The sequence below is a fragment of the Pezoporus flaviventris genome, unplaced genomic scaffold (genome assembly GCF_033815535.1).
Source record: "Pezoporus flaviventris isolate CSIRO_AGI_PZ_B2104156 unplaced genomic scaffold, CSIRO_AGI_Pfla_v1 ptg000086l, whole genome shotgun sequence".
NCBI lineage: Eukaryota > Metazoa > Chordata > Aves > Psittaciformes > Psittacidae > Pezoporus > Pezoporus flaviventris.
In genome coordinates this window covers 1,221,977-1,248,952 of record NW_026892634.1, presented here as the reverse complement: position 1 = coordinate 1,248,952, position 26,976 = coordinate 1,221,977, and the positions used below count along the sequence as shown (strand labels likewise).

The following is a 26,976-nucleotide window of genomic DNA, read 5'->3' as shown; positions in this document are numbered from 1 at the left end:
CAGCTGTATCCTGGGCTGCATCAAAAGCAGCGTGACCAGCAGGTCGAAGGAGGTGATCCTGCCCCTCTACTTTGCTCTCGTGAGACCTCACTTGGGAGTACTGTGTACAGTTCTGGTGTCCTCAACATAAAAAGGACATGGAACTGTTGGAACAAGTCCAGAGGAGGCCACGAGGATGATCAGGGGACTGGAGCACCTCCCATATGAAGATAGGCTGAGAACGTTGGGGCTGTTCAGCCTGGAGAAGAGTGTGTGGATACCTCATAGCAGCCTTCCAGTATCTGAAGGGGGCCTATAGGGATGCTGGGGAGGGACTCTTCATTAGGATCTGCAGTGACAGGACAAGAGGTAACGGGTTAAAACTTAAACAGGGGAAGTTTAGACTGGATAGAAGGAGGAAGTTCTCTACTGTAAGGGTGGTGAGGCACTGGAATAGGTTGCCCAGGGAGGTTGTGAATGCTCCATCCCTGGCGGTGTTCAAGGCCAGGTTGGGCAGAGCCTGGTGTGAGATTGTTTAGTGTGAGGTGTCCCTGCCCACGGCAGGGGGGTTGGAACTGGATGATCTTAAGGTCCTTTCCAACCCTACCTATTCTGTTATTCTATGGTAATAGTTAAATGAGCAGTGGGAGTACAAATAAATCTGAGGATCTCCTAGTCTGCAATTGTGTTCCTTTCTTTGTATGAAAATCCATTTCATTCCACATCTTTATTTTCTGGTTTTTATGTATATTAGTAGCACTTTCACTAACATCAAAATTAACATTTTTATTTTGTATCTTTAAAAATCTTCCAGAGGAGGACGAGGATGGAAAGACTCCAGCACAACCTCTATTGAAAAAAGGCAGGCATTTTCCACCTTTTTTGTGTTAAATCATTCTTTTGCATTATTAATTTCAGTTTTCCTTTTGTATTCCTTTCTACACACCACACATATGTATATAAAAATAAATACATATATATATACCTAAATGAAAGAGAGGAAAATACCAACCTTGCAGTATTGTTTTTTCATTTCTGCTGGAATGTGGTTCATCTTCAGGGATTTGACTGTGTAAAAATGCAGCTTTGTGGAAATTCCCAGATGAAGTTGCTACTTGCTGAGAAAGGATTGTGCATATATCTAAGATTTTAAACTTCTGTTCTTAAGTAACATTTGAAATGTATTCAGGAGCTTGTTCAGCATTCTGTCCCTTAGGTACCTATCTGGGTCCTTACTTGATTTAGGAGTACTGCAAATATTACCTAATGGTAAAGTGAAAGTGCTCCATCAGTATATTCAGTGGCTCTTCTAAAGACATAGTTGCTGCTGTGTTATTTGGAGCTCTTCAGCAGCTTTCAAATTAAAGCATAATACAGCCACTCAGTGAGATTAACATCTGAAGTAATATGAAGTATTAATTCAAATAAACAGCATTTTCAGAGCAGTTTTCACTTCCTGGTTTATTTTGGACCTTTTTCAAGTTAAGCAAATATTTTTGCCTTAACTAAAATTTATCTTAACTTTTTTGTTATTTTCTTCACAATTTCAACAGCCAGAAGCTGTTGGGTTTTAATGATGTAAAGTGAGATTACATGTTGAAGCACAAAATGCAGTTTGGAAGAAGTTCCAGTATGCAGTAAAGTAAATGTAAATCAGTCACAGATGTAAATTTAAAAATTCCCAGTAAAATAATGACTGAGATGAATATCAGGCTCCTGGCTCTTGTTCAAACTGAAGTTTTATTTAGGAGAAAGGGGTTAATTTTTTCCTTTAGTTTCTTAAAAAGTTACTACTTAAGATACCACAAAATACTCAGAAGTTGCATTTGATGAATTTCTGAGTGACTAAGTAAAACACTTCAATTCTATCATACTTTTTTTGCCAGATTCAAAGATCCAGTCTTCTTCTTTAAATTTGACTGACCAAAGACTTCTTGATGCTAGTAGTCAATTTCAGAGGAAACAAGGCAAAAGCAATATTGATGTCTGGTGGCTCTTTGATGATGGAGGTAATGTGCTTTCTGCTTTAAATGTTAAAAAATTACTGAAGTTACCTTGTAATTAATTGTTAATACATAGCTTTCAATCAGTTCATACATAAATTACAAATTTGTACTATTAAACACAATGCTATTGTTTTCTGAATCATTCCCAAATTCTGGTCAAACTGCAGGTTTGACATTGTTGATTCCGTATCTTCTTACAACCAAGAAGAAGTGGAAAGACTGTAGGATCAGAGTGTTCATTGGTGGAAAAATAAACAGGATTGATCATGACAGAAGAGCGTAAGTTTACCTTTAAAACTTTAATTCAAAATGCTAATAGATCATGCTACACAGGACATGGCTTTCTGTTCCTAGTAGCCTTCTTTCAGTTGTTCTTTAGCTGAGGTGTAATCATACTCTGTTCCCTCTTTCCAAAAAAAGTTCCATTTCCCGCAGATTGTTTTGGATGAGATATGTCAAGTTAATTTGTTTGCAGCAGCATTGTCTGACACTTAACGTTCTTTTTTTCAAGTATTTTCTGAATTTGTCTTTAAGGAAGAGCTCTTTAGTTTTTACAACCAAACACCTATCTGTTTAACCCTGTGAAATAATTAAAACTCTGATCATACATAAAGGCTTGTTTTCTTGATACAGGATGGCTACTTTGCTCAGCAAGTTTAGGATAGACTTCTCGGACATTATGGTTCTTGGGGATATTAATACTAAGCCAAAGAAAGAAAAGTAAGTCTCGGAAAATTCAGTTTCTTTGTTTCCTGAATACTTGATTCATTCATGAATTTTGATTACTTCATTCTTTCCTACATATCAGTTTTGATTAGAGTAGTTCCTGTGATATGCAGTACTTCACAAAAACAGGGGAAATAAACCCGACATCCAAGAACAAAGAATTTTGTATTTTTTTAAATTCTCTGGCCCTTAGACTGTAATACTAAATTTAGAAAAATACAGTTATAAGAATCCAATTTGTCTGGAGTGAAAGAGAAATGCTCACAAAAAACTTAAATGGCCTTTATCTTACTTGGAGCCATAGTTTAATGTAAAAAAGCTTGGTCTTCAAATAGCTATGTGATATTTCTGATTTTCAATTTTAAGAAACATTAAATTATAGATGGCTTTCAGGACAAATATGTAACAGCATGTGTGAGATGAAAAAATATTATCCTCCTTTCCATTCAAGTCATTAGTGTGTTGAAGCTGTAAAACTATCTTTTATGTGGATTTGCATATGACTGAATAATTTCACGTCATGCAAATTAGAAAATACTTGTTTGCAACTTACGTAAATGGTGAAGGCTGGTATGCATTGGTTTTTATTCTGCTTTCAGTCACCTTTTCTTAAGTGTATAGAGTATATCAAGCAATTAGAACACTAGACTACTCCTGCCACTCTGATGCTTTTGGGATGTCTTAACTCTTGGGAGCCTGCTATTTTTCAGTGTGAAAAACTTAGAGGTAGCACATATTTATGCATAAAAAGTTGAGCTAGTAGAATTACATGTTGTTATTTTTTTTTTTTTGTAGAGGTGATCCACAAGTTATTTCTTCTCAAAGCATTTTTTTCTATCTCTGCGGGTACATTCCCCACAATACATCCAAAACCTTTGTAAGATGCTAGTTGGCCTTAATAATAGCTGTAAGGAAAGTGGAGGAAGATGATTTAAGTTGCAATGTTATGTAATAGAATATTGTCACTACTTTTCCTTTTTGTTCAGGCAAAAAATAGATCACATTTGTTTTTTCCCTTTTAATAAAGGTGAAGTCATCGTAACTTCAGTAAAGAGCACCAAAAGTAGAAAAAAAAAATTTTTTTTTTTTTTAAGCAGTGTGTGGGGTTTCCTGGAGGAGCAGGAACGCCTCACAAAATGGGCATGTGGGGAGCGTTTAACTATACAGAAGCTAACGTGTTACACATACTGATACTACAATTTATCCTAAGAGGTGTTCTTTAATGTCTGTTAAACTTGCCACACTGTAATTTGCAACCACAGAACACTGGCAATACCTTGTCATCTATATAAAAAACCCATTTAAATAGCATCAAAATGCAGTTACTTCATTGGTTGCAAAACATAATTTCAATATGTATAGGTAAAAATCTTGTTTATTTTTCTCACATCTCACATGCTGGGTCTATTGAAAGACAAGTTACTTTCATAACTGTGGCAGCCTTGTTTGCTGTTCAAGTATCTTAATGTCGGTAGAGAAAGTAAGGTAATGCAAGTTGTTCTTGTTGAAACAAATGCCTCTTCAGTCTTCATAAGGTTTTCTTCCAAAGTTTTTGCTAAAGTTCAAGTAAAGTCAAAGTAGCTTCTCATATTCTAACAACGGCAACAGTAAAGATGGCTGTGGTTGTTTGCATTTGAATGTGACTCTAGGACTGTATTGCAAAGGTTAAGAAACAGAATAAAAACATCAAAGCCAAAATCCTAATGGCATAAGCATGAAACTTGATAGCTATTTTTTTTTTTAGTGTGACATGTAAACTTACCTTTCAGATTTAATTCTGAAGCTACTGCTACTCAAGTCCTCAACTTTCAAAATTACAGTAAAACTCTTACCGAAAGTTGTTTGGGGTTTTTATTTTTAAACTGGCTAAAACTTTTTATTGCATGATGAATAGTGAAAGCTGCTACAGATGTCCCTAATTGTTGAATTATGTGTGCATATATAAGTAGCTGATCTGATGTTCTAACTGCAGTTGGCAATGAACAGATTTCAGTTCACTTTATTTTTACATGGTAGTAAAACTTCCTGATACATGAAAGTCATTGCTGACACAGACTCATATCTATTCTAATACGGCTGTTCAACTTACTTGTTCCAGTATTGCAGCTTTTGAAGAAATGATAGAGCCCTTCCGACTTCATGAAGATGATAAAGAACAAGAAGTTGCAGATAAAATGAAGGAGGATGAACCGTGGAGGATAACAGATAATGAACTTGAGCTTTACAAAACAAAGGTTCTGTATTTTTTTTTTTTACCCTACTTCATTTGTGGATGTAAAATCAGTGAGTTCATGCTTGTAATTATCTCTTCCATAGTTGTTTTTATGCATAGCTGATGGAAAGCGGCATTTAAAACCATTTATGTGGTTTTCAAAAAAAAAAAAGAAATATTTCTGCCTTCTGGGAAGGGGAGGGCCTAAATGCCTTTATTTAGTATAATATAGTTTTTATTCACCTGTCTGACTTTTTTTTTTTAACCAAACATACCACATCTGGTTGTGGTGTTAAAGAGCAATTAAAAGTTTGCTATTTTCCCCAGGTAGTCATGCACTATAGAGGCATCAGAGGTACTCCTTTTCAGTTGGATCTGTAGAGGAGACTCAGGTAGCATTTTGTAACAGGATTCAGATACAGACAGGTAACTGAAAAGAAGACTGCTTAAGTTTCAGTAATCTCAAATTCTTCAGGATGGTTTTGAATGTATTCCACACATCTTTTTTTTCTTTCCTGTATGGGTTTTACAACTTCTGTGAGAATTTGCTGTGGAGAAGCAATGGGAATCTCTTAACTGCAAATTACCAAGGGGTTGGGGGAGAGTGGGAATTTTATGAAGTACAGTTACTTTATGGTTAATGACCTGCTCGATGCTTTCCTGTTCCTCATGTCTATAAACACTGCCAAAACTAACTTCAGTAACTGAAGTGATTTATTCTGTGTGCTAATAGCTTAATTTTTTCCTCAGACACTAGCCTGCGGGCTAAGTAGACTTCAGCTTATTTGAGAATAACAGAACTATAAGAAATGGTTACCTCAAAATTTTTGCTAGGAAGTTAGTTGATGTAAGAGCTGAACTCTACTGAGGAAGCTACCTGAGATGTTAAGACAGTGCAGGCCCACCACAGTGATGAAGACAGGACTTCACTTATCTAAGCTTCTGTAACTGTGAGCTTCTAAGATACAGTTAAGAGAACCTTAAAGAGAGTATATAAGGGGTTCTTGCTTACAGGAGCTATGGAGGGTGGTATCATTATTAGAGTAACTACTTCAGACTTTCACAGTACTTGGCTTATTTCCAAACTTTAAGCTTACTGCTTTCTTCTCTCCCAGCCTTGCAGTCATAGGTGGTTTGGAACAGTGGACAGGTTGCCAAACTGAGGTGGAAGTACATGCTTCCTCCAAATGACTTGTACCAATTCATCATAACTGTTTTTCATTTTTCTTGAATAAATAAAATTCTTGTACTTTTGTATAAAAGATCTTCCTAACAAGTTTCATTTTAATTACAGACTTACCGCCAGATTAGGCTAAATGAGTTGCTACAAGAGCATTCAAGTACAGCTAATATAATTGTCATGTAAGTAAATGATGTCTACTGTTACCTTAATTGATACAGAACTGTAATTTAAAATATGTGTAAATACAGGTTAGGGAAAAACTGGTGCCTTGACATTAAAGTACAGAAATACTCAAGGTTTCAGTGCTGGAAATATTTGTTAGACATATAGAGATACTATACTAATGAGTGAAAAGTGGCCTGTGTAGTTTTAGCTTAACTCCACATTTATAGCAGGGGTCAGGATTCTCACATTCCTCTTCTGCATGCCAGATGTTCCCCTTTCTTTCCTGTCCTTCCATTCAGATTTTTTTTCTAGGAAATCTGTCTAGGTGAAGTTAAATTTCATCCTGCTGATGGATTTTCATGGAATTGCTTTTGGTGTAAACAAGCAGAATGAAGATTGTATGTTTCCTTAGAATCACAGAATAGTTAGGATTGGAAAGGACCTTAAGATCACCTAGTTCCAACCCCCTGCCATGTGCAGGGACATCTCACACTAAAATGTTATTATAAATAAAATCCTTGTTGTGTTTTTCTTTAGGATCATACTTTATCACTTCATGAAGCAGTATTACAAGTGAAGTTTGAGTAGGGCAATTAAACAGTAGGGGTTTTTTAAGAGAAATGTATGGCATGTTTTGGAAGGGCTGTGAGAAAGAATGTTAGATTGCAGTGTAAAAAAAGAAAAAAAAAAAAGGCTTGTTTTTAAAATTTTGAGTTTTTCAAGAAAATGTCCTTAACTGAGGAGAATTCTCCATGAAGCTACCTGAATATAAAATGGTGGTAAGAGGCCATGAGTGAGGGGTAATTAGATGTAAAGGCCTGTGGTGCTTAGGATAGGAACTCTCAACCCATTAACTGAATTCTGGGGCAGGGGGAGGGGAAGCAAAAGAAAAACTGAAAAGGTTAGGAAATTTAATTTTGCATCTACCTCTTTGCACAATTGTACTTTCATGTTTACATGGCATGACTTGTACTCCACCAGCTTTTTCTAATTGTTGAATGCTTTTTTTTCTTTGTGAATTGTAGGAGTTTGCCAGTTGCACGAAAAGGTGCAGTTTCTAGTGCGCTGTACATGGCCTGGTTGGAAGCACTGTCTAAGGATCTGCCACCAATTCTTCTTGTTCGTGGGAATCATCAGAGTGTTCTTACCTTCTATTCCTAAGAGTGCTGCACATGGGACAGCTATGATGAAATGGTACTTCAGTGTACAGTGGAGAGTGACTTACATATATATGATCTATAGTTTATTAACATCACAAATGCAAAAAGTGACTCTTCTTTCACGATTTCACTGACTTGAAAGCACACAAGGAAAGTTGCTGTATTTCTAAAGGTGTGACATCTTCAGTTTTATTCTGTATTTTCTGTAATCTTGCTTAATGGGGGAGGATTCCTTGTTAGACTGAAGAATAAGACAAGCTTTTTGTTTGCTATTTGAATAGCAGCAATAAAATGTTTTATTTTTGATCAATAAAAGTATTATAGATTTATAAAAGCCTTTTAGCCTTGAGGTGCCTTCTGAAATTAACCAAATCTCATCCATACATCCTATTTTGTAAATTTATATAGAATGTCAAAAATCTGCCTTCAGCTAAGAGTTTAGATCAGACTTCCTTTAGTTTCTAGTCTCTTCCATATTACAATAAAACTGAATGCTGCTTTTCAGTCTTCCATCAAGATATTAGTTCTTAATACTGTATGTTTTCTATTGTCAGAATTTTTTTTATTATTATTATATCTGTTAGATTTAAAGGTCAGAATTGGGGCAGGTCAGTTGCATTAACACAGTTTTGTGATGCGATTGTCAAGACTTTGTGCTACTAAATTTTGTAAGAGTTAAAATAAAATTAATTCCTACTAGCAGAGAGAATCCTTTTCTCAAATTTGACAATATGTACTACTGAGATACATGGCTAACATTAGCTACCTTGGCAAAGGTGTGTCTAGAGCTTTGTAGCTCCAGCGTGAAGCCAAATTCATCTTGCTGTCTGAGGCTCTTAGTACAAATGAGAAGACCTGTCCCTAGTTCTTGGCCTATTGTATTTTGGTGTCACTTTCAAACTTACTTTGAAACAAAACTTAAGGCTTGAATGGGGATAATATAAACAATGTGATGCTATCTAACAGAAAACAGTAAACACTATGTGAAAACTTGCTATCCAATATAAAATGTAAAAGCTACAGTTCTCTCGCATTTTTCAACAAATGGTTAAAAGGACCACTAGTTACTAGGGGAGATGTTTTTAGGTCAATCCGTTCAGTTGTCAGAAAATACATTTATTTTTATTAAATAATACTCAGGTTTGATTGTCTAGCCATTTAGATCTCTTCCATACATCCCACTTTATACATTTTCTATGTTCAATAAAGAAACTGCCAATCTTATATGCCCTTTCATTGCATATTTTAAAAACTTCATAATTTAGTCTACTATGAACACCTACACAAGAAAATTCACTTAAGCCTTTGTATAAAGGTCCTAATGTGAACTATTTTTTAAATTCCTAATATATTTTGGATAGAAACGATTACCTAAAAACATTTCACAAGCTTTTGATATTAGTATTGGGCATGCTACTGAATCAGTTTACCAGCGGTGGAGTCACTTTCACTTAAGGATGCACAGAAAAGGTGTATTTTTATGATAAATACAAGATCAAATTGAAATATAACTTCCTTTTGAAGGACAAAGTGTAATTGTTGTGTGGTAAAGTAGAGCTTCAAGTTGTGATTAAAGATAGAAATAATTTACACAGTGCAGTTTACAATGTTGTCAAGTTCTTGATAAACTGCTAAAAATCTTTTTTGCTGTTTCAGTTGGATTTGAGATTATTGAATCACTTCCTTTATTAAAAAAATTAATAAAAACAAGTAAGTGTTTTGCTGCTAAGTGTGAGATAACTGATGCCAGCATGAACCCAGCTTGTTACAATAGACATTGTAAGACAAGACTGCAGTAAAAGTGCTATTTCCTTCCAGGTTGAGGGGGTGGGGAACAAACTTACCAGTGTATCTATTACAGGTTTTACAGTGTTTTTTTGGGGAAAGGGATGTCACATTGTGAGTATGGAATCATTGCTGTGTTTCTTCTTGTTTTGTGGGTCACATTCTTTCGAACAGATGGGACAGTAAGGCATGGACTTAGTGCTGCTATCATTAAAAATAAAAAATAAATACATGCACAGGTACACTTAAAAGATTTTTTTTCCCATTCAGGAAATCATTGCTTGTGATCTGTAACACAGAAACCAAATGAAGTGTGTGTATACATGCATATATGTGTATAAAAATTATATAAAATATATCTAAATATGCATATGGGGATAGTTAAAGTAGTCTGTGAAGTAATGTAGGATGCTTTTCTCATGCACTCTGAAGTCCACTAATGCTAGGCACGGGGTCAAGCTTCAAGATTATTTGCTACACTAAAACTTCAATAGTTAATGGTAATTGTTTGCAAGATGTCAGTTAGTGGCAGTCACTCCAAACTTCTGCTTTTGATTTTGACACCAAATTAGGTATGTTCCAATCATTAATTACTTGAAAAATGAAATTACTTACACACGGCAATTCATACCTTCTATAGATTAGGTTTCTTTATATGGGTTTAGAAAGACAGTTGTAGCTGGAGCAAATCAATTATTTATTTGTTCACTTGTATTTAGGTTTCCTTTTACATACATTCTTTTTATATGCTTTTTCTGACATTGCATATTTAAAAATAACTGAAAATAATTTAAAGATCTGAGCATTAGTGGGTAATGGCCCACTTGGTTTGAAGAGGTAAGATTTGATACTGTACTGTAACTGTCACACACAATGCTTTTCTAATGTTTAACGTGATTATTGCAGTTAATACTTTGTACCAGGGGGATGTCACTGCAATAAAAGGAAGTGAATTCAATACAACTGTCTTGTCTTACAAAGCCTTTTTTATTGGTGGGGATAAGGAACAGTGTTCATAGTAGCATTAATACTGAAAATAGTTCCTGATAGGTGAATATGCTTATTGCATGCATCTGTATGTAGGTTCATTGTGGAATTTGCTTTGGACCATGCAGAACTTAAAGCCATTCAGGTGTCTGGTATAAGGAGACAAGTGTTTTGTTCTCAGGGAAGGGGTTTGCTGCTGCTGGGCTAGGAACAGCAGTTGTTTTGCATAACAGAATTACACCTTGTTTAGCTCTCTTAAAATTTCTCATGACCTGCAAACGGTGCAGACCAATCCACAACACGTGGTATGCTTAAACTGGAATGTAAGTATCTCAAACTTTGTACCTATAACACATAAAATCTGTGTTGGCCTGAATACAGGGGACTGTTCTTTTTCTTTCAGGAAATTGTAGTCCACGGGGTATGAGGAAGTACGTTGAGAAAATTACTTGTAAGCCTCAGATGCTTGTGAGTAAGTCACATTTGGCATTAACTCCACTAGTGTACATTCAACTAGTTGCAACATCTATCATAATGAAACCTAGCAAGTGTTCATTTTCTCATATGAAATGGTAACTGGAACCAATGAGTAACTTTTCAACCTCATCCATTTTGGTGTTTCCCAATGTAGCTGGGTAAAGGAGATACTTTATTTAAAAATTAACATCTAATGAATTCAGACCTCTATTTAATTCTTAATTTAGTGAATTCTTAATTCATTAAATATTTGTTAAATTTTTCCATGCATTTAAATCTCACTTAAGAGTGAGATCTGGAGATCAGGGACAAGGAATGCTTGTTAAAAACGACACTGCCAACTTCTATGGCATTGGCTGTAAGCTGTTTCAGTTTGTAAAGAAGCAGAGGGGGAGGCATGTAGCAGTTTTTCTAGATCCTTTTATTTGCTGAAGGATTATGTTCAGCTGTAACGGGAGCTAGGCTTCAGGTCTCGGATGACAGAGGCAGTGAACAGTATTCTGCTTTAGTATCACTGCTGTGCTTCCCTTCGGTGCAGGGTGAAAACTGGGCTCTTACCAGTGTATCATCAGATCTTGCTACTCTGCTTCTCAGTAGCATGGTGTGGAACAGGTTTTTGAGAGTGGAGAGTGCAGGTTAGGTTGATGGCAGCCAATGCCTGCATTTAAGAGAGGGGGAAACAAGATGAGGGAAATCACTTTTGAACTGGAGGAGTAAATGTTGAGGCAGCAGCATGCACATTCCCCAGACAGAAGCAGGGAAGACATTTCATGTACACCCAGAGGCCTATCTCACAATGCCAGAGAAACCTCACATTCACTGGGGCTATATACATCAAACTTTCTGAGAAGGTGTCCACCCATAAGTTACACCTGGTCACGAGGATAACTCAAGCCCAAGATGACTGCTTACACCCCTGCTCTTACTGCTATCAGCAGGCACAGAACTGAGAACTGACGGCGGACTCCGAGCACCGTTTGCTTGCTGGGCTCGCCCTTCGTTGTGCTCGCTCTGTCCAAAAAGGGTGGTGCTGTAGTTCCGGCTATCTGCTTTCTCCTCTGCCAGCCTGCCGCCCTTCCCTCCTGCACTGCTGGTGCGGGCCTGTGCAGTCACGCTTATCTGCACGTCACAGTATAGCGGGGAGGTGAAACGGAGACGTTGGGGATTTTATATGTCAGACAGCGCTACATGTGGCTTTTTAAACCACCATCCTTCCAAGAGAACGCGCCCCATCGCAGCCCTGCCGCTGCCGCTCTTTTACCGCTCCTCGCACAGCCCCTGGTGGCGGCATGCGTCTCCCTCCTCCTCTTACTGCCTGATGCGGGGGTTGGGACGCTTCTCCTGTCGCGCGCGGCGGCCCTTAAACCGGGAGAGAGAGACCGGGCGAACGGAAGCGCCCGGGAAGAGCTGTCCTGGCGGTAAAGCCTGTCCGTGGTGGAGCGCTGGTGTTCATGCGTGGTGCTGGAAACGGATTTTATCGTGTCCCAGTGACATCTTGCAAAGGACACCGTTCTCAAGTAGCACTTGAATGTGAGAAAAGGGCCTCACAGCAATGCTCCCACCCTTTGGGGATCTGGGGAAAACGGATCCGCACAGCTGAACGGGGATGCTGGGGAGGGACTCTTCATCGGTAGGACACGAAATAACGGGTTTAAACTTAAACAGAGGAAGTTCAGGTTAGACATAAGGAAGAAGTTCTTTACTGTGAGGGTGGTGAGGCACTGGAATGGGTTGCCCAGGGAAGCTGTGAATGCTCCATCCTTGGCAGTGTTCAAGGCCAGGCTGGACAGAGCCTTGAGTGACATGGTTTAGTGTGAGGTGTCCCTGCCCATGGCAGGGGGGTTGGAAGTAGATGGTCTTAAGGTCCCTTCCAGCTCTTAACTCTTCTGTGATTCTCTAACTAGCCAAAGCAAGCTCTAGTGTGATGTTCTGGGTCTTGGTACCTCATCTTCATAGTCCCTTGGGTCCTGCCACAGTAATAATTACGAATTCGTGCTTTAAAATCATGATTTGTAGTGAAGGATATAGGAAATACTTTTTCCTGAGAGTTACTAGGAATTAAAATAGTAACGCCAGGTGGCACTATTGGCTTTCAACAGTCCAGGTAATGCAGGAAACCGAATTGTCAAAACACACTCGTCTTGGCTATTCCTCTGTTTCATGGGCGACTTAGTGATTTCAACAACGCATATCAGCATAACAGTATTCTTTCGTGTTTGGTTGTGTTTTGTTGTTGTTTTTTTTTTGCATAATTTTTGCTGTGGGCTGGAGAAAAGGTTAGTTGTTCTTCCCAATCCTCCCCCCCCCCCCCCCCCCCCCCCCGCAGAAAAATACTCTGCTTTTTTTTTTCTAAAGGATGCAGGAACCTCCATGCACAGAATGATAGAATGGTTAGAGTTGGAAAGGACCTTAAGATCATCAGTTTCCAACCCCCCTGCTATGGGGCTCACACTAAACCATGTGGCCCAACGCCCTTTGGACAGCCTGTTCCAGTGCCTCACCACCCTCACAGTAAAGAACTTCTTTCTTATATCTAAGCTGAACTTCCCCTGTTTAAGTTTGAACCCGTTACCCCTTGTCCTATCACTACAGTCTCTAATGAAGAGTCCCTCCCCAGCGTCCTTGTAGGCCCCATTCAGATATTAGAAGGCTGCTATGAGGTATTCACACTCTTCTGTTCTCCAGGCTGAACAGCCCCAACTTTCTCAGCCTATCTTCATATGGGAATCATCCTGATGGCCCTCCTCTGGACTTGCTCAAACAGCTCCATGTCCTTTTTATGTTGAGGACACCAGAACTGCACACAATACTCCAAGTGGGGTCTCACGAGAGCAAAGTAGAGGGTCAGGTTCACATCCTTCGACCTGCTGATCAAGCTCCTTTTGATGCAACCCAGGATACAGTTGGCTTTCTGGGATGCAAGCACACACTGAAGCTGGCTCATGTTCATTTTCTCATTGACGAACACCCCCAAGTCCTCCTCCGCAGGGCTGCTCTGAATCTCTTCTTTGCCCAACCTGTAGCTGTGCCTGGGATCACTTCGACCCAAGTACAGGACCTTGCACTTGGCTTGGTTGAACTTCATGAGGCTGGCATTGGCCCACCTTACAAGCGTGTCAAGGTCCCTCTGGATGGCATTCCTTCCCTCCAGCATATCAATGGAACCACACAGCTTGGTGTCATCAGTGAACTTGCTGGGGGTGCACTCAATCCCACTGTCCATGTTGACAGCAATATTGACAGTATCTGCACTGATCCAGCCTGTTGAGTTCAAACAGCCTTTTTACCACCTAGTAGCTACATACAGCACTGGGTGATGCTCACTCAGTGGCTATTTCCAGCTGTGTTAACCCTGGAAAGCGGAAGGATAAATGCTGCAGGCAGAGAGAGAATAAGCATCAGAAAACAAAACAGACCAACATCTCCCCTGTAGCTTCAGAGTGATCCATAAAATTTCAATAAGGTATTTTTGCTTCATACCTAACAAACTTCCACCACCTTCTATAAGTACAGGGGTAGGAGCAAGATGATAAAAGTTTTATGTATCCCAAGATATTCAGGTATTGTCTATTTTAAATATTGGTGGAATAGAACAGTGTAGCATTAAGCATTTCCAAGCTTATTAAGCTTAAATTTCTCACTCTGTTGAAGTGTTTTACAACTAATAACTAAATCTTGGAACACCTTTATGCAATTAAATTTATCTCTGCCAAACAGATGGTAAAATGGAGTCAGAAGAAAAGGATTTCCACAGGCTTTGGCTGAAATTTAAAGAGCTGGGATGAGCTTTGAAACATCCTCACTCTGAGCCCTGTATGGTCATTTGTTCTTTCAGGTCGAGCTCTGTGGCTGGTTGGTTTAACTATAGTGTTGCAAATTAGAAGGATTCTCAACCATCTTTGTTTTGCTGCTGTTGCTGATTACATAGACTAACATTTGAACAGTTTTTAAATATACTATACAGGAAGCAGTGGGTAGGATATACGTACAAAATAATATGCCAGATAATACAATGTTGGCCTATGTGTTTTATAAATATTTTGGTCAATTTAATGTAACTCAGCTCTGATGAGCATTGGAGGTAACAAAAAAAAAAAAAGAAAAAAGGCAAAAAAACCCAGTGCAAAAATATAAGCATGAAAGTTAAGCGTTATTGCGTGTAATAAAGCATTTTAAGCCCTGGGAACCTAGAAATTATAGCAGGTCAAAGCATAGTGCCTGCCAAGAGGAGCTTGCACCTCAAAGGAAATGACTCTTTATGGAGTCAACCAACAACAGCCATTTACAGTATTAACATGTGAAATCAAGACTAGCCACAGAATAGTGTGGGCTTTCACATGGGATTTTAGCTAACCTCATATAGAATTTCGCTTTACTTTTGATTGCACAGTTGAGTGTGTTAATTTTAAAGGTCTTTATTCCCATTAAATTTTTTTTGTATCAGCTACCAATAGTAGTAATTCAGACATGGTAGGATTTATTGGGAAAATTCAAGCTTTGGCAAGTACATGCCAAATCTTACTGTGCACTGTTTATCCATGATATTTTTTATTTTAATTGTATCACAGGGTTTGAGGGTTACTACTTTTTTGTCCTTGCTGTGTAAGGACCTAGCTTGATTCTCAGCTTGGTCCTGGAAGTCACCATGGTGCAAATAATCATGATGAATGAAAAAAAAAAAAAGAAAAAGAGGTTATGGTTACTTGTCAGCTCTGAGATCTGAGCATCCTCTCTAGCCAGAAAACAGATCTTACTTTTTCCATCCTGTACTATTGGCCAACCCTGGAACTCAGGTCATTCTAGAAAACTCACTCTGTCCCAGACATAAAACATTCCAGTATTAGTTTATAATTTGAAGTCTGTCTTAGCAAATAAATCTGTGCACCAACACTCCAAATGCATCATAATCAACAACTTCTCTATTTCCCAGGGTTAGGCAAGATTAGTAATAAAAAGTGCCTTCTCCCAATGTAGCTTTGACTATAGGTAGTCAGCCAGTAATGTAAGGGCAATAGGTTCAGAGTTTGTAGTCCTGTCCCTGTTCTGACAGCAATTTACCACATTCTGTGGCAGCTTTTATGCCAGGAGATGACTTAGTGGCTGATATGGAATTCAGATTAAATCCTGATTTCTAGGTTTTGCTGGAGAGAATACTAGGAATATTCTCTCTTCCCTTTAATGTGAAGCACTTTTAAATTGATCCTTTATAATTAATTCTAACTTTAAAACATTAACACATGTTGTGGCATAATTAATTCTTATTGATAAAGAAAAATCAAATCCGTAACACAGCTTTTTCCTTCAGTCCATAAACACAAGGCTGGGAGAAGTGGCTGGTACACCTGAAGGCTGTGTGGGACCTTGATAGGCTGGAGAATTGGGCAGAGAGAAACATAATGAGGTTCAACAGGGACAAGTGTAGGGTACTGCATCTGGGAATAAAGAACCCCAAGTACCAGTACAGTTTGGGGGCTGACCTCTAGAAAGCAGTTCAGCTGAGTAGGACCTGGGAGTTTTGGTGGATGATAAATTGACTGTGAGCTGGCAGCGTACCGTTGTGGCCTGCAGGTCAAGGGAGGCTTCCCCCCCACACCTCTACCAGCCCTGGTGAGGCCGCATATGGAGTACTGTGTCCAGTTCTGGGCTCCTCAGCACAAGAAGGACAAGGAGGTACTGGAGGGCCATAAAGATGACCAGGATTCTGGAGCATCAATCTTATGAGGATGGATTGTAGGAGCTGATCCTGTTTGCAGAAGAGAAGACTGAGAGAGGATCTTATTTAATGCATATAAGTACCTCAAAGGCAGGTGCCAAGAGGATGGTGTCAGACTCTTTCCACTGGTGCCCAGTAACAGGATGAGGAGCATTGGCCATAAGCTAAACCACAAGAAGTTTCCCCTCAGCATGAGGAAGAACTTCACATTGAGGTTGTCAGAGCACTGGAACAGGCTGCCCATGGGAGTTATGGAGTCTCCCTCTCTGGAGACATTCAAAACCCTCCTAGAAGTGTTTCTATGTAACCTGTTCTTAGTCGCCTTGCTTTTGCAGGGAGGTTGGACTGGATGATCTCCAGAGGTCTCCCTTCCAGCCCTAACAATTCTGTGACTCTGTGATTCTGTGATAAGGTAAGATCCAAGCTATCTGCTTCCCAAATCTAACCAAAAGCAAGAAAAGAGGTCATGTAGTTTCACTGGCTTCACCACAGTGTATGCACAGATCTTTGAAATTAGTCTGTAGTATATGGAGCTTGAAGGAATAACAAGGTTCTCACAAGAGTTTCATGATGGCAGTAGTAATGGTGGGGCTGCTTAGCTCATGTTCTTTGGTAGATTTCTGAAGTTTGTATTTTTCATCCTCCAGGTAAGCGACTGGTGGATATGGTAAAAATTCTTTTTCTTAACTTTAAAAAGCATCAGAGAAATTATTTTACTCTTCTCTCCTGGCCTGTTTTAGTAGAAGAGCTGTGATCTTAACAAATGGTATGTGCATTGTTTGTACTTGCTGTTTTTTAAAGAACTGTTTATAAAACAGAGTTCTTTCCAGGAGCATGAAACTAACACACAGAAGGTTTTAAGGTATCTGAGTCTATTTTGGGGAATCTTCATGCTTGTAAAACAAATTGTTTTGGGAGGTTACTGTGAAGATCATCTATCCCAACAAAGCAGCCTTCTCAAAGCAGCTCCAGGTATATCAGTTTGCTCAGGACCTCGTCAGATTGAGGTTTTAATATTTCCAAGGTGCTCTGTACATCTAGTGTTCAAATTACAAGTTTTCATCATAAGGATGGTCAAGTCAGACTTTCCCATGTTACAACTTGTCTGTTGCCCCTCATCCTATTGTGCGCCAGGGAGAATGCATTCACATTAGGTTGCCCTACTACCTTCTCAAGCTGAAAAATAACCTTTCTTTCTGAATTTTCTTTTACATGTTGTGAGCTCCATCCCACTCACCAGTCATCTGGGTGACTATGCTGTACTTATTTCCTTAGTGTTTTGCTAAAGGTAAACCAAACCTCATTTTACTGTTTTTCACATCTCTCACTAGTTTCAATTCCAACTGAACTTCAGATTTTCAAACTTTATTCCTGTACACTTGGTCAGTGTACTGGTATTCTTCCGGGGCATTTAGTCTCTGCATCCACCTTTTGTGATCTTGTGCTTTGACTACATGTGCTGGTTGTTCCGCCTGTGCTGGCCTTCTGCCATACTTGCTCAAATTCCTGCATATCTGTTTGGAAGGTTCTTGTGATTTTAAGAGGTTGTTGAAGATCAGCTCCCTTTTCTGGGTCTCTGCCCTGCAGAGAAGTCTCCTGTGGGAACCTGCTACAGATCTCTCAAAAGAAGCCAAGGTCTCCTCAACTGAAGTCCAGGGAGGTAATTCTGCCTTTTGTCTTGCTTACTCCTTTCAGGATTTTAAACCCTGCTCTTTGTCAAAGTCACTGCAGTCAAGATTGATCTGAGCCTGCACACCCCCAGATAATTCTTTCTTGTGAGAAAACAGGTTTGGCAGAGATTTTGTCCTAGGTGGCTTTTTGAGAAACTGCATCAAGAAATTATGACCAAGACACTCAAGAAATCTCTCGAATTGCTTTCCTAGCCATATTGCCCCTCCAACAGATACTACTGTGCTTAAAATACCCTGTAAGTACCACAGCCTGTGATCAGGTGGCTTCTTCCAATTGTCTGTTTCAGCTGTGTTCTGACATGTTTATACATATGCTCTTATGATTATAGAAAGGAATATAGGGTCACCTACAAAAATGCTAGAGGCATCCCATGTCTCGAATTAGGAGTTGAGAGTCAAGGAAATTTAGATCAGTCTGGCACTGCAGTAGCTGTGAAATAATACATTGAAGCCATATGGCAATAGAAGAGGGCCTGTGAATGTGATCCTGTGGTTCTGAGTTCCTGTTTGGAGAGGACATCGTGAGAGTTGTAAGGGAATTTTAAGAGGGTGGGAATTTAAATGGAAACCATTAACTGTCACATTCAATTCACCTAAGGACAAAAGAAACATAGATCATGGATTAGAGGGATTAGCAGAGTGCATGTTTTGAGTGTGAGAAGAAAGCTGGGATAAGAATACAAATGATAGACTGAGAAGATGCATGAATCATGGAATAGAATTGGGAGTAAATAGATGAGTGCTGAGGAGGAAGGACACATCTTGATATATCTTTGTCACCTGTTTTTCTCTCACTTTTCTGAAGAGAAATTAAAGCCTTGTGTGGAAAGGTGAATTGATATAAAAAGGCATTAGAGAAGTGTTATAGGATGCCTGCAAATGCAGATGTAGTCAAGTGAGGGTGCATCTGACGAAAAACTTCATAATGAAGATAATCAGCTTAACAGTTTGAATTATTTTTCTTATTATTTCCATTTTCTGTCAGATCTGTTGTGTAGAGTATATAAATGCCCCAATGTCTGGTTTTTTTTAAGCACAGTGTGCAATCAAAGGGCTAAAATCATTTTGCCATTTTTTTCTCAGTTTTTCACCTTTCTTTCTTCATAATTAACCATTTACTTATGGAATGCTTGATATTACTCGCATAATTGAAAACATGGGGTTTGACAGCTTATTTGAACCATAATCTGGGCTCTGCTTCCTGTTGCTTTTTAAGAAATCTTGCTTTTTGTCTTGGTCATGTTAGATTATTTGTTCCTGGTTTCTTTCATAAGCAGCTTTCATCCTTTTATGCTTGTTTGATGTACACTGAATTCTACATCTGAATGCATAGTTCTTTGATATGCTACCACAGTAGCATGTGATAGTCTATGTGTATTTATGATTGATGACAGGTGCACTGATGTTGGAGATGAGACTTCTGAATTTTGTGGAGAAAATTGTAGGAGAAGTAGTGACACTAGGAAATTGAGAGGAAATTAAAAAAAAAAAAGCCTGAGTAAAAAATTAAAGAACTCAGAATAGTTGATTAGGTAGCAACACTGAACGACAGCAAGATTAAGCACCTTTCCTAACCAGCTGATGGTTATTTCACAAGAAATGTATACAGTATTAACTGATGCTGTTGCTAGTTTGAAAGACATAAAGGACTGAGAGAACAGTGGTTCCCTCTCATGTCTAGAAGACATTTCTATTCTTTCATTTTTCAAAGTATTGTCTGAGCACTAGGGAAGGTAAATCTGGCACTGTGACTGTAACATTTTTGTATGTTGCCTGGATAAATAGGTATAACTCAATTTTCTGTGGATGTCAGCCTTGATATTTCAGAAGCATAAAATACTGCTTTTCATGTTCTCCTTTACCAGCTTTTTGTCTCACAAGCGGCGGTGTTTTGGTTGTTTTTTAATGTAACTTTATGGGAACAAGAGCTTTTCCATTATTTGCTTTGCTGGTGCTCAAATTCAGGCATTGGTTACTGTGTTTTTTCTTGGCTATTTTCTCTGGACTGTACTTTCCTTAAGAGTATATGTGCTGACAAAGGGTAGCTTCGTTTTCTCTTCACTAAAGAAGTTGGGGGAATATACAGGAGTAGACAGGACATTAAATGCAAACACACATGCAAGCCAGTTTAGTCCATTTAAAAAGGTGGGAAGACACTGAAGTGCCTTACAGTATGTTGGATCCGCATAAATAACGTGACTGAGTAGTGCTGTCATATTCTGTTTAGTGTTGCATGGATCAAGTGTTGCTCCTTTTTTTTCAGGAGAGGAGGCTAGACTGAAGAGGTGGTGGATGTAACTCAGTTCATTCAGAAGGAAACAAGACTCATGTGGTTGGCTCCATAGTCCACAAACTCTTGTCTTTTGAAGTGGGTAGATTTATAAAATATACATCTGTCTTCTCAACAGCTGAAAAACAACTTATAACTATCAAATTTTCTTTTAAACAGTCATCTTCTACTTTCATCCTGGCTTTAAAATTGGATTCCAGGACAGCTACCGTTTAGCCAAAAACCAGCTGTTTTGAGACTGAATGGACTTTATTATTCTGTGGGATACTTAGAAATGGTGTTTCTTTGCATCATATGGTAAGCAGCCAAAGGAATGTCAATCTACTTACTTAACAGCATGTCTGGTGTACTTGATATTTTTGCATGGACTAATATTAATAGATGGGCTACATTAGGACCTATTCCAATAAAGCTCTGCTCTGATTCAAGAGCAACTGTTTAAGGCTATCTCTCTGTGCTTAATCAGAGTAACAGCAATACATTACAAGGATTTTGATGAGTTTTAGGCATACTGAAATCAAGGGCTTAAAATACTGTGCATTATGTGTCCAAGAATTCAATGGACGATCCAGGAAAGTGCTTTTCTACTAAGTTTAGAGGCCTGTTGAGAGACACATCGCACTTACCAGAAATGGGACTACTGTTGACTAAACTTCTGGTGATGTTAGTCTTACTGATTAAGAGCAAGAGATATAAAGCTGAGGTATCACAGTAGTGTGTCTGACCTTAAAAATACTGTAGTAGGTTGTGGGTTTTTTTTTGCTTTTAATTTGTCTTTTCTAAGCTTTGTGCAATTGACAAATTCACTGATGGGCATTTTAAGCTGACTCTTGATTTGGAATTATGAATTTTTAGTCTCTCAGCTAACATCAGATCTTCTCAGGTATTTATATTCCATTTTTGTTTTATGGCTTAAAAATACTGGAAGAGAGGAAACCTCTTGATTTACTTCCTTTAGACAAATTTCTTAGCAGTGTCATACATTATTAACTTTGTACATGGCTGGAAGATAATTTATAAAAAAAAGTGTTCATTGGTCCAGAAATAGACATCTTGTGACCATTTAAAAAATACTTTTTCTAAAACCTCTTTTAAAAAAGAAGTTGGATCAACTGTGTTATCCATGTTGGTTTCTTTTATATTGGTCTGTACCTAAGTGCATGTCCTGGTTTAACCTCAGCTGGCAACACAGCTGCTCCCTCAGACTTCCACCCTGCTGGGATGAAAGGAGATTTGGAAGAGTAAAAGAGAGAAAACTCATGGGTTAAGATAAAGACAGTTTAATAGGTAAATCAAAAGCTGCACATGTAAGCAAAGTAAGACAAGGAATTTTTTCATTACTTCTCATTGCCTGGCAGGTGTTCAGGAAGAAACAGATATGCTTCCACATCAGCCTTACATACTTGCTTTGGAGCATTTTTACAGCTGTGTAACCCAACTGAATATAGAATTTTACTTGTGAAATGCTGACATTTCAATTACTGTGGTAGCATTGGCATCATTATGACATCTTCTCATCAACACTTGTATAAAGATAGGAAGGCAATAAAAGTTGGTTCCAGGGGTGAAGCATATGAACTGGAAATCCTAAAGTAATACCATTTTAAGCCTGCCATCAAAAGTGGGAATGACTGCATGAGTTTATGGAAACAAAAATCATATAAACTCCTTAGTATTATTCTTATTGTAATGAAAACAGTAAAAGACAGGGACATGCATGCAAATTATAGAGGGAACCAATTGAAAACTGATGCCAGAAAGAGTAATTTTACAAAAAAAAAAAACAAAAAAAAGACACGTTGAGGAATTCAGCACACAAGGCTGATGATATGGACATACCTAAGTTTATAGCAGAAATTAGCTGAAACACGTGGTATGGCAGGAGATAGGGCTATCTAATAAAAATGGAAGTTCTGAGGGGAAGTGTTTTGTTATACTTACAACTCCCTCTTTTCTTTCTTCTACTTCTTGCTGGCAACTTCATAAAAGCTTTTTAGGCTAGATAGAAAATGTGGGCCAATAGGGTAGATTGTTTTCTTCAGTTAATGTTGCAAAATGGACAAAAATACCATTATAGTGTAAGGTGTTCATATCATAGTATTTAAAGTTATTGGGTTCACCTTTACATGACCATTAAGAACTATTCCTTTGAGTTAAAGATACTAAGCCTAGCACTGAAACAGGTCATGTAGTGCTTGTCATACTTCAGGTTCTGTGGAAGCTGAGACTTTGCCTCAACTCTGGGCTTGCATGTTTTCTGGAGAAATGGAAGCTTTGTAGCTCTTGTAGGCTTATTGAAAAATGAGAAAAGTTTATTTAACTGAAGGGAACTGAAAATTTAAATGTAGATCATATGAATATGATTTCCCTTTCCCTCCCCTCCCCTCCCTTCCCCTCCCCTCCCTTCCTCTCCCCTCTCCTTCCCCTCTCCTTCCCCTCCCTTCCCTTCCCTTTCTTTCTCATGAAAATGACAGGATGGTGCAATTAGCACAGCTGAAATTTTGGTGCAGATTTATTAGTTAATTTGATAACATAAGTTGACTATGCAAGTGAACAAATTATAGTTTAGAAAAAGTCTTCCTTGAAAGAAGTAATCTTAGTATGTGCAGTGACCTAGTCTATTGGAGGTCTTATCTGAAATTTAGGTATTTGAGAAGACAGACTACAGCAAACTCATGAATGAATATATTATATTCTTCATCTGTGTACTTGAATTAATGCCATGAAAATAAAACATCTAGCAACTCTGTGCCAAATAATAGCAGTTATTTGACAGTATAATGGTCTTAAAAAATGTGTCACAGTAATTATGAAGTTACTGTTTGCATAATTTATGAGTAATCCAGATGGAAAAAGAAAGGAACTTAGTGACTACCAGATGGTGCGGGACTGCAGATGTTGTTCCAGCACTGAAGCTAAAGACTGTGGTTCCTCATAAAACTAGGACCTGGGAGCAAGTGCAGCTTGGAAGCTGAGGATGCAAGAGTAGGTTAGGGCTGTGTGTTAGGCGTTGCTGAGTCAGTAGGTTGAAAGGGAGACTGCTACTGGCAAATTAATCTTAGTTTTGAGAGTTTCAGCATATAATATGAAGGTTATAGATGAAAAGCTGGTTTGAAGAGGTAGAAATTGTTGGGGTTTTCCACAGTTCTTCTCAAAATTCCCAAGTCTGATCATTTCATCATGGGTTAATTGTGCATACACCCAGATAATAATACATGCTCAAAATGGTGACGTAAACTTCTTATCTCATTATAGCATACCAGATGTGTTATACTAAGCAGCTTTTCCTCATTGACATTAAACGTTAACAGGTGACCAGTCCTTTCTAATTCAAGGTAAAGAAGCAATTACTTCAAATCAAAGCAGCCCATTTTGCATAATGAGAAAAGGTCATCCTTCAGGTGGTCAGAACTAAACCTGTTTTGTTTCGTACACCTTGATTCAATAATGCATGCATGTTGTGCTTTTTTTGGCCTGGATATTTAATTTTCTTCATAGTAACTATTATGAGGCTATCTTTTGGATTTGCGCTGAAAACAGTGTTGATATCTCAGGGATATTTTAGTTATTGCTGAGCAGTGCCTACACAGAATCAAGGCCTTTTCTGCTTTTAATTTTTCCCTGCCATGTGAGAGTGCACAAGAAGTTCAGTGGGGACACAGCCAGGATAGCTATCCCAACTGTGCCTTCTGGTGATGTAGTTGACCTGTGTATTGATTTTTATCTTAAAACTAATGTTTTTAAAAAAACCTTAAGGTTCATTTGAAGGTTATGCCCTGGTGGTTATTTGATGTCCCACACATCCACCCTTTTTTTTTTTTTTTTTCTTAGGGATGAGTGCAGGTCTAAAAACACAGGGTAGGGAGAAGAATAATGAACTTCACAAGCTATCTATCTCCACACCGTCTCCACAGTGCTCTAGGCAAGGGTGGGTAGGGTCTTGAGTGATCTGGTCTAGTGGAAGGTGGCCTTGCCCATGGCAGAGGGGTTGGAGCTAGATGATCTTAAGGTCCCTGCCAACCCAAAACATTTTATGATTCTATGACATTTTTAGCTTTCCCTGTGCTTTAATACTCCTGCTGGTAAAACTGTGAGAATGGTTATGTTTTCAATATGTGGATTTTTTTTTTCCTTAGGTTAGATCTATTAGATATAGACCTATGTATGCTTCACAGTGTTAGTGTCTGAGTATAGTCAGTTGCTACTTGTATGACTCACTGGTGTTCAGCTGAGGGGTTGCGTCCTTGCATAAAGCTGGAAAGAACTGAAAGATTTTCCTCAAAAAGAAATTGTAGGTTATAAATTATTTATATGTATGTATTTTAGAATTATTACAGTAAGGAAGTATCACAGACTTGCTAGAAGAGCCAGAGTGTACCGGTGAAGTCCCCACTGCCTAGGCCTAGCTTAGATGTTACTTGCACTCACTACAGTCTTGCTCCAAGTTGCCAAGAGATTTATACTGCAGCCTTTTAAATAGCAAGACTTTTCATTTTACTTTTAGCAACATATTTTGCCCTTTTGTAGCTTTCTGGAACACTTTGTACACATGTGTGGTCAGCTTTCTCATCAAATATTTAGAAAGACTAGAGGTTATTTAAGAGTACAGTTTGGAGAAAGGGATGTACCTACTGTGACAGGTTGGGTGGAAAGGAAGATACTTTTTCATCTGTATTGATTTGAAGATGCGTGTGACTTTTTAGGCATTGTGCATAACTATCTTGTGCATTTTAAGATGGTAGAGAATAATGCTGCCTTTCTAGTAAAAGAATATGGTATTTTTTTATACTTTGTAATTAGTGTATGATTAGTTAACACAGTGTTATTTGATGATAATTTCTTGTTTAGAAAAAAGGCTTTGAATCTACCAAGTGTACATGACACACACAAATAATCTCTGTCTGCCAATAAAACTCTCCAGAACTTGTAGCCTCAGAAGAGTTGTTGGTAAGAGTTTACTATTTTCCCTCCTTTTTTGAGAGTTTGGAAAAAAGGATAATGCTCTACTGTGTTCAGTCTCTTGGCTTTTATTGCATTAAGTGTTTTCTGGAAAGCTCCCATTTTGGACAGAGAGTAGCCGTCTTGGAAGCTAACTGTTAGAGTTGTTAAGTCAATGCTGTGGAGGATATTTTTATCAGTTTTTTTTTTTACCTGGAGGTCTTTTTCTTTCTGTAGACATCAGTCATTTTACCCAAAAGAAGCTCTGAATCATAATGAAACTTGCATGACCACATCCAAAAATAATGTCAAGTAAGTCTGATTCCAGGCAGTATCATATTGTCTTGTTTAAATTGATGCACTATTAGATGTCACATAAATCTGAATGCTTACAGATTACAAGGAATACACAAGGCAAGTAACTTCTATCAAATAAGTCAGTAATTATGAAAACAATTACAGTGCCATTATGCCTGATTATTTCGTGACTGAAATTTAAATATATGATTTTCTTAAAAAACTTGTTTTTCTCTTAAACACTCTGAATAATTTAGGGAAGCAGAGAGCACAGCAGTGTGCAGGACAAGTATGTTAGTTTGGATCTTTGAAAACATGGGGAAGAACGATTTTATGCTGAAAAAAAGTTCTCAAACACTAGGAAAGCTCACTGTTACTGCATCCAGTAATTGGAACCTTAGACCTGCAACTTGGCTTTTAATGCAACAAACTTGTGAAACACCACACCACCAGAAAAACAATAGAAAATATAGGGCTAATTCTGCTGGTGCAGTCTAAGTCTTGTATTATTTTCAGAAACTAAAGAGAACAGATAAAAAACCATTTTGCTTCTTAATTCAGTGCTTAACCCAGTGGGTTGAATTTCCCTTTAGGTATTATCGCTGTGACAAAAACACAGTTAGTATTGGCTATTACTTAAAAACAATCACCACTTAGAACAGAATAAAAAGACAGCGTAGGCAACGAGGTCTTTGTGGAAACCTTGCATGCTTTAAGAAAAAAGTATTTTTTGCACTTTTGTGTTTGACTGTGACCTAATGAAGGGCATTCAAGGAAGAGACTGCCAGCAAGCAAAAGTACCTTCATTGATGGTCTTACCAGATTTTTGCTATTGAGGTAGGCTGCAGATTTTACACTCCTCTTAAACATATGGGATTTTGTAGTTTGGTGGGGTTTTTTGTTTGTTTGGGGGTTTTTTGTTGTTTTTTTTTTTTTTTACAGATGAATTATTAAATTGTGATAGTCCTTGTGTCCTCTTTACATGGATAAGCAAATACTTAAGCAAGTTATTCCAGCCCACTTGAACCTAATATATGACAGATTTTGAGAGAGTTGAGGCAGAGTTTTAATGTTGTAAGGACTGTTTTCAGCTCTGTCATGATAGAGACACTAAGTCAGCAAAGGCTGTTTAACCTTAAATGCGAGTGAAGAAGAGTTTGCACATACCAGGTTTTTTTTTCTGCTCTCAATCCTTCAGATTTACAATTAGATGCTTATTTTTTGGCAAGAACACAGACATTTCACAGAAAAAAAAACCAACAAACTAACCCAAAATAAGCTTTATTGCAAGGAAAGTTGTCTTGCTGATACAGACCCTCAAACAAAACTTTTTTTTTTTTTTTACAAACATGATAAAAAATGTACAA

At 38.2% G+C, this 26,976-nt stretch overlaps 1 protein-coding gene across 6 annotated transcripts in view; it reads left to right on the top strand.

Annotated features, from left to right (window-relative positions):
* Nucleotides 1-10,179, top strand: part of SLC12A2 (solute carrier family 12 member 2) — a 67,220-nt gene extending 57,041 nt beyond the window's left edge. For 4 of the 6 annotated variants that reach the window (XM_061475619.1, XM_061475620.1, XM_061475618.1 and 1 more), the window contains 6 exons: nucleotides 1,866-1,988; nucleotides 2,153-2,264; nucleotides 2,619-2,705; nucleotides 4,810-4,945; nucleotides 6,218-6,285; nucleotides 7,297-10,179. In XM_061475619.1, coding sequence (XP_061331603.1) covers nucleotides 1,866-1,988; nucleotides 2,153-2,264; nucleotides 2,619-2,705; nucleotides 4,810-4,945; nucleotides 6,218-6,285; nucleotides 7,297-7,432 — 662 coding nt within the window. In that variant the 3' untranslated portion in view covers nucleotides 7,433-10,179. Of the gene's footprint in view, nucleotides 1-793; nucleotides 935-1,865; nucleotides 1,989-2,152; nucleotides 2,265-2,618; nucleotides 2,706-4,809; nucleotides 4,946-6,217; nucleotides 6,286-7,296 lie in introns of those variants that run through there. The other 2 variants (XM_061475621.1, XM_061475625.1) reach the window with 2 other exon arrangements.
* The last annotated feature ends 16,797 nt before the right edge of the window (nucleotides 10,180-26,976 follow it).